General features: G+C 36.8%; 1 protein-coding gene across 3 annotated transcripts in view; it reads right to left on the minus strand.

Annotated features, from left to right (window-relative positions):
- Window positions 1–5,168: 5,168 nt before the first annotated feature.
- Window positions 5,169–16,969, minus strand: part of CDK19 (cyclin dependent kinase 19) — a 115,148-nt gene continuing 103,347 nt past the window's right edge. For all 3 annotated transcript variants that reach the window (XM_016137007.2, XM_016137004.2, XM_016137005.2), the window contains 5 exons: window positions 14,280–14,352; window positions 13,793–13,890; window positions 13,028–13,106; window positions 12,086–12,352; window positions 5,169–9,524 (listed from right to left, as the gene is read on the minus strand). In XM_016137007.2, coding sequence (XP_015992493.2) covers window positions 9,393–9,524; window positions 12,086–12,352; window positions 13,028–13,106; window positions 13,793–13,890; window positions 14,280–14,352 — 649 coding nt within the window. In that variant the 3' untranslated portion in view covers window positions 5,169–9,392. The remainder of the gene's footprint in view (window positions 9,525–12,085; window positions 12,353–13,027; window positions 13,107–13,792; window positions 13,891–14,279; window positions 14,353–16,969) is intronic.

The following is a 16,969-nucleotide window of genomic DNA, read 5'->3' on the forward strand; positions in this document are numbered from 1 at the left end:
AGATTGGGGATTAGATTCCCCCAAACACTTTTGAGGCTGTCAGAGGAGATGAAAGCAGACAAATCTCTGCTCCTATACCTATCACCCTCACTGATGTTCAGTACACTGGCACCGTGGTGCCAAGAGGTACACCAGAGGCTCAAGAAAAACATGCAATTTAGAAATGGATTATCATTAGCAAAAGCCGAAGAAGATTTTGTATTTCATGCTCAATAAACCAAAAAAAAAAAAAAAATGTACTTATATAAGATAACCTGTTTGCGTCTCACTACTCTCAAAGAATGAGGTTAATTTAGCATTCGAGCACCTGATTGCCTGCCAACAAGTATTAGGATTGAGATCCCCTCAAAAAGGAAGTGGAGCCAGAAGCCATGCAGAAGGGAGGAGATCCAAGCAGGGCAGGAGAAGGAACAGAACCTGACTCTCTTACTGCAAGGAGAACTGAAATATTTTTTTAGAGACAAGACACTACTCTTTGTCAGACTGGTGCATGATTTAAAGGTTGCTTGTAGTGAGTTTTGGTAAGGCCAAGAGATATGGGCATTCTCACATACTATTGGTGAAGGAAAATTAATAGAGCCTTTTGGAAGGTAATTGGGGAATATGTATGAAAGTGTGTTATACGTCAGAGATTCTCAAACTTTAGCATGCATCAGAACCACCTGGAGGCTCATTAAAACACAAATTTCTGGGCCTCGCCCCCAGAGTTTCTGATTCGGCAGTATGGAATGGAGTCTGAGAATTTGCACATCAACAAGTTTCCAGATGATGCTGATGCTGCTGGTCCAGGAAGTACACTTTGAGAACCACTGGTGTAAGTAGTTAGGGGTTTGGCTCTGATCCTCATCAGCTGTGTGACTTGTAGAAGTTTTGCTTAACCTCTCTGTCTCGGTTTTGTTTTTCACTTACTAAAAATAGGGACAATAATAGTGCCCACCACACATAAGTGTTGTGAGAATTAAATAAATTAATATATGTAAAGTGCATATAGGAAGTGTGTGGTAAATGTTAGCTTGATAAATGTTATAATTTAAAATGCCTGTTCCTTTTGACTTGATAATTTCATGTTGAAGTATATATCTTAAGAGAAATATTTACATTACAACTTAGATGTAATAAATTCATCAAAAAATACAAGTTAACCAAACTGACTCAAGAAGAAATAGAAAATCTGTTCAGCTCTATATCCTTTAAAGTAATCAAATTTATAATTAAAATGTTTCCCAGAAAGACAACTCCAAGCCCAGAAGCCCTCACTGGTGTCTTCTATCACATATTTAAGGAAGAAATAATACAGTAGGTCTTCACTTAACGTCATCAATGGGTTCTTAGAAATCGCCGCTTTAGGCGAAACAACAATAACAAAACCAATTTTACTACAGGCTAATTGATATAAACAAGAGTTAAGTTCCTACAGCATATTTCTGATAACAAAAACATCTCCGAACTTCTAAATAAAAATCCAAAGCATTTCTAATATTAAATATTGAAATTAATGTGAGCTATCCATACATTTAAGAAAGATTAATAGCTGGGAGTAGGGAGGCCTCTCTCAGCAGCTTAGGGCACAAGGTGGGAACCCACCCTGGACAGGATGCCCTTACATTGCTGAGCACAGTTACACACACATATGCCCACACTCACTCAGACTGGGTCAGTGTAGACACAGCAGTTCACCCCACATGCACACCTTTTGGGTGTGGGAGGAAACTGGAGGACCCAGAGAAACCCCACGCAGATATGGCGAGATCGTGCAAACTTTACACAGATGGCACCTCTGACCGGAAATCGATTTTTTTCTCATCAATGTTACAACAAAATAACATTGAATTAAATTACCTCATTCAAGAACCTGCTGTACAAATAATTGCACAAACTGAGATTACAGAGAAAACATTTTCATTTTATGAGTCCTACATGATCCTGATACCAAACCTAACAAGAACATCACAAGAAAATTATAGACCAATATCCTTCATGAATATAGATACAAAGATCTTTAGCAAATTACACCTAGCAAATTAGAAAAATAATACATCATGACCAAAATCTGTATTAGTTTCCTATGATTGCTATAACAAATTACCACCAATTTGGTAGCTTAAAACAACAGAAATTTTTTCTCTCTCAGTTTATATATTACTTGCAGAGTATAAAATGGTACAAATGTTAGAAAACTCTTTGGCAATTTCTTTTAAAGATACATATCCATCGTATGACCTAACAATTCCACTTGTAAGTATGCCCAACAAAATAAAAACATATCCACAACAAAACTAATACGAAAATGTTTATAGTAGCTTTATTTAAAATAACCTCAAACAGGAAATCTAAGTGTTCATCAACAGACAAATGACTAAACAAATTGTGTTATATTTATTCGATGGAATATTATTCAGCAATTTAAAAAATTACTGATATTCCCAACATGAATGACTCTTAAAAACATTATGTTGCACCAAAGAATCCAGAAATAAAAGGCTACAAACAGCATAACTTTATTTATATGAAATTCTAAAAAGACAAAACTAATAAGTAATTATAGAAATCAGAACAGAGGCTGCCTCTTTGTGTGTGGATGTATCTACTAGAAGAGAGAATAAGGGAACTTTCTGGAGTGATGGACATGTTCTGTTTCTTGATTTGGGTTTTATATACATGATGTATACAGTTCGCAAAACTCTTTGAACTCTACACTTAACAATCACTGCATTTTACTGCTCATGAATTATGTTAATACAAGAGAAATTTAGTCATACATTTACGACTCAAACATGGCACCTGCACCTGAATTCAGTCAAATCTTGCACATCTTGTTTATAATTTAAGGTTTATAGGCTTCAATTAATTTAGAGTAATCTTGCAACTCAAAGGGAAAGCTTGTTATATGATAGCATTTGCTTAGAGGACTGAGATCTTTCAAAGCAGAGTTCTCAGGACCAACTACTGCATATGAGAGAAATAAAGGGAAGACAAAACCAGAGGAAGGCAAAAGCCTGAAATGTTTAAAAGTTTGTCTTCTCAATCCTGTCTGCCTTCCAACATGCTCTGTGTGAATTGGACCTATCCGGTCCATCTTCCCCCATCACAAGAGATCTAAGAGCAATTTTGTCACAAAAAATTCTACGTTCCACAAAACACTACAACACAATTCAGCAGAGTTCTTTGCTGCTTTAACAAGGATTGCCTTTTCCCCACTTTCCAATTACTTGTTCCTCTTTTCCATCTGAGATCTCATTACAATGGTCTTTACTATCCATTTCTACCAACATTCTGTCCATGATTACTTGTGTTCTCTAAGATGGAAGCTTTCTCTCCAGCTCTTTCTCAATCCTCACTAAAATTGTCTAACATTTCATATTTCTAGTATGCACATCAAACCTCTTCCAGCCTCTACCCATTACCTAGTTCTAACACCCCTTCCACATTTTTAGGTACCTGTTATAGCACCACCTCACTTCCTGGTACCAAAATTAATTAGTCTGAGCAGGTTGCTATAACAAAATACTATAGACTGGGTGCCTTATACGACAGAAACTTATTTTCTCATAATTTGGAGGCTGGAAAGTACAAGATCAAGGTCTGGCAGGGTTCAGTTTCCGGTGCAGCCTATCTTCCAGGTTTACAGATGTCTGGCCACCTCCTTGCTGTGTCCTCACAGAGTGGAGAGAGAAGGGAGAGGGGAGAGGGAAGAGGGGAGAGAGCTCTCTGGCATCTCTTCTTACAAGGACACTAATCTTACTGGATCAGGGCCCTACCCTTATGACTTCATTTAACCTAAATTATGTCCATAAAAGCCCTTTTTCCACACTGGAGAGAAGTGCTTCGATATAGAATTGGGCAAGATTTGCAGGGGGCAGGGACAAATATTCAGTCCATAATAGCATCTTTGTGTGAAAAAAATTCAGCAGCAGTCTGAAAAAGTCTGAAAAAAGCAGAAGAAATGTGCTAAATACATTTTAATGCATTGTCAGTATTTTAATTTCTTTTCCCTTTATTTTCATTTGAGCGAAACTTTCCTGTTAGGTTTGTGTTGCTTATCCAAGCTGACTAGATGAATGCTTGCTAGATAAAATACTATGCAAGGCTTTAAAATGCCTACCTCTGAGCAGCCATAAGAAAGATGGCTTCCAAAGACTGGAAAGTATGGCAAATTTGGCTTATTTTTCAAATGTAATTTAGATTGTTTTTTCCTTTGGGGTGATATTATGACTTTGCGGCCAAAAAAATATAAGAAATGAACCTATTTTTAGGCAAGTGATACCTATTTCTAGCATATTCACTATTCACGGAACAAAACCACATTCGTCTATCCCTATTTACATACAAATACGGCATCTTAAATGTTCCAAGAATTCCACACCAGTGTACAAGTGGTGCTAATGACTTGTCATGTTATCTCCTCTGTCCTGGGCATCATGTCAGCTGCTGGTAGTACAGGAGGTAAAAAACCCAGGCCCTGACCACAGAGAACTTACACTCTAGGGAGACAGACCTGTACTTTCAAGTAATTCTCCCTGGAATGGTAAGGGGTTTGGGCAGCCATTCACTTCTTCTTACCCAGGTGGCTGGTTAGAAAGGCAGCTGTGGTCAAAGAATAGTTTGCCAAGAGAAGCTCTACTCTACAGACAGCACAGTTTGCAGAAACAATCTGTGCCAAGCAGTGAAGCAGCTGGATATGTGCAATAACTATTTTAAATAAAAATGGAAGTGTTGTGTTTGCCACTTAAACATTCTTCAATTCACTCCATGATGCCCTTGAACATTGGAATAACCACAGAAGATTCATTGAGTAAATTACAAGGGCAGCCAGGTACAAGAAAACGTACTTATAAAAGAAGAAACTCCCAGTGCCACTCTCCCCACAAAACGCTGCCTATTTGTTTTTTTCTAAAACATCATTCTAATTTTCATTTTTTAAAAAAGGATGTTTTCCCTGGAGATGTTTAAAAACTGTAATTTTGCTTCTAAGGTATTTGCGAGCCTTGCCTCTGTGGTTTTGTGACATCATGAGCATCCTGAATAAAATAACATATGGCAACTCACAGGGAGACTTTGCATCTCTGCAGGACAAGTGTAATCTGAAAAGCTTCTAGGCACACAGATCAAATTTTAACACTAAAACTTTTAACAAGAGTTTTCCTACACTTAAAAAATTCACACGGAAACAAAGTCAATTCAATTTTATTACAACCAAGAATATAAAATAAATGCAATGTAATTTATTTTAGTTTTAACAGTCATTTCAAGAAGGATGCCAGGACAACTCAAAAGCGGGAAACACTCGGCTCCAAAGCAGCAGCTTGTCCTGCACCCCACGGGGCAGGCCTTGCTGGGGCGCAGCCGGCTCTGCGTGCACACCTCACAGCAGAGTGTGGAAAGCATACACAGTCATCTCTATAATCATATAAAGAGGGATGCATGCAGGAAATGACTGAAAAAAGAGACAAGGACAGGTACACTTCACAAATAGGAATTATGGGAAATACAAACTAGGCAGTTTAGAAAGGATGTACTACATAACATATAAAAAGTACTTTAATTGTTAAAAAGGACACCTTCAGTCCAGGTTTTGTGTAATACTTTTAGTGTCTACACAGACAAATCTTTAAAAAAATTAAATAGTATTAATTTACTAAATATTTAGGAGATAACAGTGCATTAAGGATTTTTTTTCATATAATACATACATATCACTCCTTTGCAGTGATAGCATAAAAGAGTAAGTATGGCCTTAGGTACAACACATTTTTAAAAAATCCTAAAACAATGAACATTGCTTTATATTTGTGACTATTTTTGAAGATTATGGGAATCTAAACTACTATGTTTTATATAAAATATTACTTATACTTGAATCCTTGAAGCCTCCTTTACTCTAACTGCCATTTCACTGTCTTCTTCCATTCCCTACAAAGATATCACCATAGGTAGAGTTTAGGGTTTGCAATTTACATGGAATTCTTCCTTCATTGTATAGTTTCTGCTACATAAATTTATTCAAAGCAGATTAAGCTGCAAGTCTTATTGTCAGACTATTTTTTCCTTTCTTTACCTTTAGCAGAGAAAAACAGCATCATCTCAGAGGCATACGGCTAGCAGTTGCTTCACAAGGAATGAGGCAAGTGAACACATAAATGTCATCCCTTTCCATTCTTAAATGTAAATTATGTTTACAAGAGCAAAAGAGTAGTGCAGAAGGCCAAAATTCTAAGTACTAAAGTTTTAAAACCACACAGATATAAAAATATACATGTCCTCGGTTTTTGTATGTTGCTGTATGAGCTACTTCATCACAAGGATTGTTTCAGCCTCACAGAATCTATCAGCCATGTCGCCAGACTACCTTACCCTTGAGCTCAGCTGTCCTGTAATTCTAGAATCCCTTTTTCCAAACACACACTTCACCAGAAAGCTAACTTGAAACTGATTTGTAATATGGAGAGCAGAAAACTTCCACTTTGATTCCTTCCTTTCTTTCAGTAACCTCCCCTGGTTTGGGTGTTCCCATTTGCTGAGGGATGTCCCCCACCCTGCATTCTCAGGAAACACGACAGTAATACATTTTCAAAGAGGAATGTGGTCATTTGGGGACCACAAAGGTAAATTTTAACCTCAAAAAGCTTCACAGTTCTCCTTTGAGGTCCCACAGTTTTAGGGCCCATAAGTATATTAAAGGCTTTGTTCCTATTTACAGAGGAAAAAGGAAATTGTGAGCCAAAATTATTTCAAAAGGTAACGGGCACCAGTGGGCCTCACCAACTCTGAAGCAAGAATACAGGAGGAAAAAGCCAGTACCCATGTGGTGACCAGAAACCCAGTAACATGTGTAATAGGGATATCTGGCTATATCTGGGGAACACTGTACTGCGGACACCTGATGAAATCCCCTTACTTTCTCTATCAGTTCTGCCAGTAAAATTCACTACATACAGGGAATGCAGGGTAGGCCCGTGATCATATAAGCACAAATCACAAGAACTATATATCGAAGCTGCTTATAAAATATTAAGGGGCATGGCATTTTTGTTCATGCACATATTTGGGTATGTCTTTTATTAACTGTAAGCGCCCCTTGAGGGTAAGAGAGAGCTTCCATTTTCTTTCTAATTTTCTATGACCACTTAATAGAGTGTGTTCTGTCTACCAAGGGCCACTCAATTGTTGAAAGGCCACTGTGAACATTTCAAATATATATTAATGCCTGTTGTAATAATTTAATTGCTAGCTTTCTCAAAGGCAGACATAGTAACCTTTCAGTAACACGGTTTCTTACAGAGAATTTGAAATAGTAACTCTATCCAAGGGGGTTTAGAAGTAAACAAAAGGACCTTCATATTCTAAGATGGCTCACTTACAAGCCAAGCATCCCAGAAGAGCTTCCTTTCATGGGCTTGATCATAAACTTAAGTGACAGGAAGTATGTCTTGCCCTTTGTGTCTTCCATGCAGCACGGCACTGGGCACATGGTGAGGATGCAGTGAGAATCTAATGACCACAACTCTGCACAGGGAGGCTTCGGGGCACAGGATAGAACTTTAGAGATGGAGCTACACTATGCAGAGGGCTATTAATTTTTTCATTTTAAAAAATGGAAGGGGTAAATTACCATGGAGATGGTCAGAAATTCCTTCCAAAGGAAGCTCATCAACTGTTTCATCTTCAGTGTCGGTGAGTGTCACCACACGGCCTTTATTCTTAATAAACATTATCATGCTGAAATCAGTATGTTCTTTGCTGGCTACAGTATCACATCAATAGTGCAAATGCATACTGGCTTCTGTCTAAAATCTTATTTTACTTGTGTATGGACCCAGAGTATCATTACCAGGTAGATAAGTTCACAAAAAATAGTTTAAAAAAATGCATATATCTTGCATATACAACAATCAGCTATTTCTTCTAGCTCAGGAGAATACTTAAAACAAGGCTGGTGCTGCTAGTAGCATTCAGAAGAACAGAAATGTCTTGTCCCTTACATTACAATGCGGCTCTCAGTCTTCATTTCCTTGTGACTGGGGAGTGAGGGGTTCATTACACCGGCTGAGAAAGAACTCAGCCTCTAATTCATAGATCATGGAAATGCAAATATGCACTTTACCTAGTATAGTCAGATACCATCCGCCCGTAGTTTTTTAGGCACAATTATTAGTTTTCTCCTGGGGGCAAAAGAAAGCATTCAGTGCAATGAAAAGAGTCTTGATAGAATTGTTTCAGTGACAACGGCAAAATTATGCATACACAATACATACCTTAAACATGAATAAAACCTAAATTTTTAACATGCTTTAAAAATAGTCACTCTTTATCTAACGCAAATATGGAGAACACTGCTCTTTATTTCAAAAGCAGATTAATTTGCAGGCTCCTATTTGAGTGCCCTTGATTACACAAGAAAGATACTCAAGCTGACCCACATATAAAGAAACCAACAGTTCTTTAGAGAAGCCAACTTTATGTACAATATACACTAAAAGCTTTTCCTTCAAAGGGAAGTAATACATCCTTGGATCAACATTACTCCTTAAAGAAATCCTAGTGCAGTTAATATTCTCTTCAGCTTTCTGATGTGGGTCACCAGAGGACTATATTTCACCAAAGCTCTTGAAACCCTTTTTAAGGTAGACTTAGCTACATGAAGGTTAAATTTATAATTCTTAATTACTGAGCACTATTCGGAATAAGATGAGTCAGGGAACTAAGTTCCATGTGAATGATTATATAAAAATTACCACATACTTCATAGCATAAAGCATAGGAACTGCAAAGATCTAGGCTGTTTTTGGTTGTAGGTTCCCTCTGTCCCACCACTTGTCTTTTCATCAGACCTTCCCTGAAACTAGATAAATAAAAACTTAATATAAAGTACTTTGGGACAGCAACAGTTTCTGTTTAAAACTTCCATGAGCAAAACAGTTATATTCTGTAAAAACAACGTAGTGCTTTAAAAGGTGCATTTTTACCTGTGTTGCTAGGTCAGTTCATGAAGTATAAAACTATACACCACTGAAGTCCTGATTCTAAAACATTAAAATCCTATTAAAAGAGCTTTGAAAAGATAAATCATAGTGATTGCTATAGCATGAGAAAGGTGCACCAGGAAATCCTTCAAAAACAAAAAAAATTGCTGAAGGTTACAGAAGTGCTGGGATGAGATCAGACGCTTTATCAGAGAGGTCACAATAGAACACATGCAGGGAAAGGGTGCTGGGGAAACTTCACAAAAATCTTCTTTATGTCAATAAAGAAGAGACATCGTCAGTCCTGCAAGATGCTCAGTCTCTAGTTTTCCTCCTAAGTGAATGCACTTTAAACAGCGTCACAGTTTGCATTTTTGGTTCTTTACAATGCAGACATCATATTGCTGGAGCCTGTACTCTGGGTTGCGGCTGTCAGTACCGGTGGGCCTGGTGAGATGAGTGGTACTGTGCGCTCTGCTGAGACGACGAGGAGTAGCCTAGCGCACTCTGGGACTGAGAGGACCCCTGAACGCTGCTTTGGTAATTCAGGCGGGAACTGGAGTGCTAGGAGAAGGAAACAGAAGAAAGAAGTTAACGATGACAGAAGAGATGCCAATCACACTGGGGCAGGACAATGTGCCATTTTCATCAAAGACACCTGCTTCAGATCCATGGTAGCTGACAGTACATTCTGTCAGCATGTTTTGCTTATTTGAAATCATAGCCTGCTATCACTGTAGCCACAGGTTCTAGCCGGCACAAAGTTTGATGGGATTTCTTTGGGAGATAATCCTCACTGGCCAAAAAAAAAAAAAAGGCAGGAGGGGAAACTTATACTGGCCCACTGCTCTTTACACTAATTCTGGTTATTCTTTTGCATAAGTGAGATTTACAAACAAGAAAAGTCAACTGGCCTAAGTCAGTCAATGGTATTCACAATGTATATAGATGTCTGTTAATTTTCTCATTATAAATAACAAAACTGTGATTAAGAAATCATTTTTAGAAAAAAAGAGGTAGAGTTGAAAGTGACATCAGCACAGCCACCTACATGAAAAAGGCAGGCGAGATTGGGTGGGGTATGGCAGCAATAAGTGGGTTTTATAAACTTTGGGTCATATTTAGAATTAAAAATTTTTCATACATGCAAATGTCCTCAAGAGAAGGCCAAGACAAATGTATTTCAATTAACTGTATTTTATTACTTTAAATAAAACATTCAACTTCATAGTACCCAGAGCGAATATGAAAAAATATGTAAAAGGAAAATTCATCTAGAGAATATGGTGCCTGGTTAAACATAAGCATAGCTGGAACCAGTGTATCCCCGATACTCAGGAGGCTGGTTCTTCCTGTAAGCAAAGTGGGAAAGAATAACCCTAATAAAATGTAAATGGCCCTGAAGTGGCATTAGGGGTTTAAAAAAGGACACAAAAACAAGGTCACCACCTCATGTGCAAAGGCTGCCAAATTGAACTTGCAACATCTGGTCCAAAAGGACAGGGTAATAAGATAGGCTTGGTTAAAAACAACTCTGATCCTTCCTAAGTTACGAAACTCTGACCGGTTGAGTGCCTTTCAAAGTTTCAAATTCTAACGATGTTTTATTTTGAAATTTATTATGAAAAAAATGTTCTTTCCACTCATAAGCCCTATAATTGTTAGGCTGGCTATGACTACTTTTACTTTAGCAGATTAGACACAGCACACTAGATTTTCCATACTAAATAAAGAACAAACATGTCGATGATGGGAGAGCTACAAATAGGTGCAAAAGGGACTCCCCCCCCATGTTAGTCTTTCCAACTAAATAGCTGAGAAAACCATCCATTTCAAAGATATGCTATTTTATTAAGAAAATAACACAGGATGGACAAAGAAAAGCATTTTGAAAAACTCCAGAATGTCAAAGTAGTAAAAACAGTAGTTAAATAATCTGCCCATAACTAACTATAATCAGGTTAATATAACACAATCAGAGATATAAAGATGAGCCAGTATGTAATAAAGGTTTATGGCTCATATAATGGGAATAACTAATGTGGGGGGGGGACTTAACTTTATAATATAATTCAATAGGTTCATGACTTCTACTGTTTTTAGTGGATCAAACAGAAACTTTGATTAGTTTAATTGGAACCAAATGGCAGTGCTATTAATACTCCTCTCCTTGTAGGGAACCTTCCAAGAGAAGTTTTCAGAGAAGCAGTTGTGCTAAACACATCAGTTTGCTGAGATATTCCAAACGTGACGCCTATTAATCTTGTTAACGTTTCTCTTGATTCCAGTTCCTTATCAGCAACTTTATGGCTCCCTTGCCTAAAGTTTGGTTCTCTATTATCTCTATCCTCATTGCTCCTCTTCCACCAGTTCTCGGAAAGACCATGGTTCCAAACCTTTTTCCTTTTTCCCTTTCATTTAAGTTTTCCTCCCCACCTTCCTAACTCTTTTCTTAGCTTGTGGCTACCTTGAAAACGTTTTTTTGTTTTTTTGTTTTGTTTTCTTTTTTTGCAAGATTCCCTGTAGCTTTCAAAAGTATTTTTACCTCTCTCTCCAAATATCAATCCTTAGACTTTTTTTCTTTAATTTCCTGAATTAGTAGTACAATTATAGTTCTCTTTTTATCAAAATACTTTTAATAAAAAGTATTTTCTAATCTCAAAATAATTTCTAGTGAGATTTAATGGTTATTTCTGAGAAGTCTCAATCTTAATCCCTTTCTCTTCTATGTTTATGAGGCTACTTACTAATTATTTTCCCCCAAGTGATAGCAAATCTTTCTGAAGTATACAATTTACTTTGTCCAAAATAAGCTACCATTCCTCTCCCTTTTTGATTGCTTACGTAGGTATCTTTTACTGATGCAAAGCTGATAGGCAGTTGTATGGGCAAAATGAGACATTTTCTTTGAGGAGGGAGGTGCCTACCTCACTTTCCTTCTTCAGAGTATCAGGATAAATGAGTCAAGAGAGAAATATCTTGGAATTACAATGAAATATGACAAAAATCTTCATTTTCATATGTGCCTTAGAAATAGGATTATACAGTTAAGTTCTACTTAATTCTAAAAGGATCTACTTTATAAAATGTATAAACATTAAAAACTACATAATTCATTGGCATACCTGATAATCCGATGGCATCACAGGCCCGCCTGAGTTTGCGCCTGAAGGCCCCAGGCGTGGTTTCTTGTTTGGAGGCACCTGATTAAGGCCGGAGTCCTGACTGTGCTGCAGCCCCACTCCAGCACCCGTGGCCCCAGCCCCGGCCCCACCCGCAGTCCCATTGGTCTGGGTGCTGTTCTGCTGTGGTGGAGGCGCCTGTGGAGCAGCTGCTGCCTGTTGTGGAGGGGCTGTGGGCTGCTGATGTTGGTTCTGTTGCTGTTGCTGATTCTTGTAAGAAAGAAAAGGAAGCTTGGTATGGAACTAAATTAACAAGACGTTTCTTTCCTTACTCAATATACACAATGTAACTGCTGACCCAAGCTGCGGGGCAACCTAAGTGGGACCCCAAAGTGACTGGAATGACCAAAGAATACAGCATCCCCAAAAGTCAAAGTACTGAGCTCTAAACGGGACTCATGCTCTGAAGTTCATCTGGATTGCATAGTAATCCTCCAAATCAGACAGAGACATCCCACTGAAGACAGCAAGGCACACAGAAAATAGTTCTGCACTCATTAAAACAGCTATAATAGTCTTTTCGATAGTGATTCTGGAACAAGGGAGGGGTGTAAAGAGGGACCTTATATCTCCAAGTTGGATTAAGAAGAGAATGATGCTTTGAAAAGCAGTCTGCATAAAGTGATGGTAATGATGCTGAACAAACAAAAAGAGCAAGAATGAAGAATCAGGAAATAAAATAGGCTATAAAACAAATCAGGAAGCTCATTTATCTGTAAGCTTATTATATTTCAAATTTAAAGTACATTTACAATAAAGTAAATGGGACATATTTAATTAAATAAAAGGTGGTTAAATACATAGGGATTGTTAAATTAACTTTCCTGCATTCTGTTTTTGCGTCCCTTACTGTCTGGACATGAAATTGTACTGTGTAGTTCTTACCTTATCACCTTTTTCTTCAGGTTCATCTTCATTTAGGAATTCTCGTTTGGGATATGGAATCTGGCAGCCAGCAAACACACTAAAAATCATTAAAAAGAGAGAATATATGTCATGACCTAAGATCTACGATATCACTGACCTTGTTCATTTAAAATTGCAATTTTGTTCTTATTTCCTATTCTTCGTCTGTGGCTGGTGTTTGCTGGATGCCTCCAAACACAACTTAATTTAAGTATTAAAGAAAAGAGCAATTCATTGTCTGAAGTTTTACACTAGTTGCCACATTCAATAACAAACCTTAACTGTTGTTAAGCAAATGGAACATATGTGACATAGGAGTTTCTCCACACAAACTTCGTCTGCATTAAAAATAAGTGAATTTGTGTTTGCTTCAACAATAAAAATACTTTTTTTCCTTAAGAAAAGCTGCACCTCTAATAAACCCAAGTGCAATTTATATATGTGGGTGTAACCAAGGATGGGGATATAGAAAGGTTTGGAAGTACAGTGGACACACTGAATTTTAAATTCTCAGTCTCAGCTTTGCTTTTATCCGTAAAACTGACTAATGGTCATTTCTAAAATACTCATTTTCATTCATTCACTGCTTTGCCTGTTTTAAAATACAGGCCCTTTCTCTTGAGTAATTTTTCTCTGAGGCAGTATTAATGAAGAAAGTAAAATACTTCAGTAACAAGTGCTCTCTTGCCACCACCCAACATCCTCAACCTGGAGCAAAGGACATAGAAAAGGTGGGATACATACTCTAACGTCGGCAAAGGGTCCTCCTGAAAATAGGGATCCTGCAGAGCCTGCTCTGAGGTAATTCTCTTGGTTGGATCCATAGTAAGGAGTTTTTGAAGCTAGAGTGACACATAAGAAATCGATAGCTCATAAAAAGGTTTACAAGCCAATGTTTTGACTTTTGTACTAATGTCTAACAGAATATCATATGCCATTTTGTATAGCTTGCAGCACTATTAGTACACTACACACATTCATGTGAAATTGGCAGAAATCAATAGCACTGAAGTCCTTTTTAGAATTTAATTGTTTTTCTGATTAATCGTAGATAAAAAATAACACTAGCAGTCAAGGGTGACATCTCAAAAGGTAAATATTTAATTTTGCCCCAGCATCCACCAATTTCTTTTCTTTCTTAAGAGAAGGAATAGCTGGGACAATTCCATGGGAAATGGAATGAGGTGAGAGCTGAGGATGTGAAGCCCCAGCCTGGCAGAGATTCACCTACCAAGAGGAATACTTTGCTGTCAGGTTTGACCTTGTGTTTCTCCATGTACTTTATGAGGCTACTGTTGGCATACCTGCAAGGATACAACAGTCACACGTCACTGGGAACACACACATCATTTATGATTTTTAATAGAAAGCTCCAAGTTTTTCTATAAAGTATATGTTTATGCCATTGTTTTTTTCTGATTAAAATGGAACTCGAAACCAAATATTGGTCAATGTGTGAAGAAACAGGAGTTGTTACACACTGCATGCAAGAATTTACACTGTTATAAGCACTTTGGAAAATATGTATATCAACAATTAGGGTTGAAAATGTGAATATCTTATGACCCACCCATTCCTTACTTAGGGATATACTCTAATCTAAGAGAGATTTTTGCACATGTATTTCAGGATACATGGACAAGATATGTTCTTGGAAGCATTGTTGTAATAGAAAAAAAAAAATGTAAACAACCCAAATGTCTATCTGCTAAAGAATGGGTAATTAAAATGTTATGGATTCACAGAATGGAATGTTAACAATAGTAGAAATGAATACAGAGGTTGAATGGAGGAAAAAAGCAAATCGCAGAACAGTATGGGACTGTTTATATAAGAAGTTCAAAGCTATGTTAAATTCAACAATAGTTTATTTAATGATACACATGTAGTAAAACTATAATGAAAAATGAGGATCAGCAAACACGAATTTAGAACAGTGGCTGCCTTCTGGAAGAGGGCAAAAAAGGAAGGCCCAGAGAGACTTCAGTGATCTTAGCGATGCTGTTTCTTCGGTCAAGGGGTGAGTTGAGCAGTATTCACTTTATTATTCTAAATAGACTACACATTTTCATCATACACATTCTTTCCTGTACATGAAATATTTCAAATTAAAAAGTTCAAAAAAAAAAAGGTAATATATGGTCATGGTAGAAAATTTAGAGAATATAGAAAACTATAAAGAATAAAATTAAAGTCACTCATAATCAAGCCATTCAGTAATAAAGAACCACTGTCAACATTTTGACAATTTTCCTTTGGCATTTTATTTCTATAGAGAGAGATTACAAACACTGGGGAATTTTTGGTTTTTTTACAAAATTGGGATCATACTGTATAAATTGTTCTTTTTTCACTTAACATTGTTTCATAAACATTTTTCCTTGTCAAATGCTCTTTAAACTTATTATTTGTAGTGGTTGTGTTCCCAATATTGTTTGTGTCATAATAGTTATGAAATGCAGGTCCTCATAGGTAAATCTGGTACACACTGTAGGGGAGACAGCACTGCAGAGTCGGTAAGTATCACAGACCTCTACCAGACCATGACTCAGTCATTCACCAGTTGCATGATTTTGGTTCAGTTAACCTCTAGGAAAGGCTTAGATTCTTCACCTGAAAAATGATTATAATCATACCCACAGAACAAAATCTTGGAATTATTAGGTCAAAGGGTATAAACATTTCAAAGCCCTTTTTAATGTGTTCTAGAACCTTGCTACACACACCTGGCCCTCAGATTTGGAGCATGAGCGCCTGAGAACCTGCATTAGCAATTCATTTTCGGGTTTCATCCCAGATTCTGAATTAGATTCTCCATTTTAACAAGGTCCCTAGGTGATCTGTAGGTACATTAAAAGTTTAAGAAGCCTTCATTCTCACCAGTAGCATACAAGTGCTCATTATACCTTTGCCAATCAACACTGGGTATTTTCCTTTTAAAAATCTTTGTTATGTATATTAATTTAAATTTTTTTTTTCCCTTCTCTACCAGGAACATTTTTATTGCCAAAGGTAGCCATTGAGTTTGGTAATGGGAAGAAACTTTGAGTAGAAATGAAGTCTGTCTACCATTTTGGTTTCTATGTTGAAACGACTGATTTCTTGGGTTAACTCCAGACTCCAGGTTATTTGTTTCTATCATCGCATAAAAAGCCTTAAACTTCAGAAATTCTATTGCTCAATTCCCAATGTGGTTTATTCTTATCTCTCCTAGTATTAACGTCAACCTAAATTGTCATTTTCTGAATTATCCTCTTCCAGAGTTGTTAGTTTGGAGCTGAACAGTTTTCAAAGTAATTAAAACTCTTTATATACATTATGAAGCATTTTATCAGACCATGTTTATTTGAACAGTCAATCCTTAAAGTAAACCTATTGATTTTCTTTCAGTTCTCTTTTGACTTTGCCCTCTAATGAACTAATAAGTGCTGACACTTTAGAAAGAGTACAGAAACTTATTTCGTTATCCTCCCCAATTCACTTTGGAAATAAGCTTTGGGGTTCCTTTTATCTGATCTAATGAAAACAAATTACTCTTTCACTTTTTATGCCATTTGAAATAGTATTTCCTGGAATTTTTTTCTTTATCATGTTTTACTTTAATGACTTGTGTGTATTATATTAGATTTAGCTAGTTTTTAATAAATCTCATTTTATCTTATCCAACAGTAGTCTGCTTTTACATGGGTAGAATTGTTTACTTAGGAAGTGCGAGCTATTATCTCTAAGCGTTTTCTATTCCTTTTCTGACTGGATATCATTTATCTTTTAAAATTTCTCTCTCTTAATTTCTGGTCCATATAAACACTATTTTTTTTTTTTTTTGGTAAAAAAATTTCCTTTGATCTTTAAATACTAAATTAAATGTTAAGTATCTTCATTAATTTTCTCCATTTTTTATATTATTAGAGTATCTTGAAT

Source organism: Rousettus aegyptiacus, unplaced genomic scaffold, assembly GCF_014176215.1.
Source record: "Rousettus aegyptiacus isolate mRouAeg1 unplaced genomic scaffold, mRouAeg1.p scaffold_m13_p_1, whole genome shotgun sequence".
NCBI classification, from domain to species: domain Eukaryota; kingdom Metazoa; phylum Chordata; class Mammalia; order Chiroptera; family Pteropodidae; genus Rousettus; species Rousettus aegyptiacus.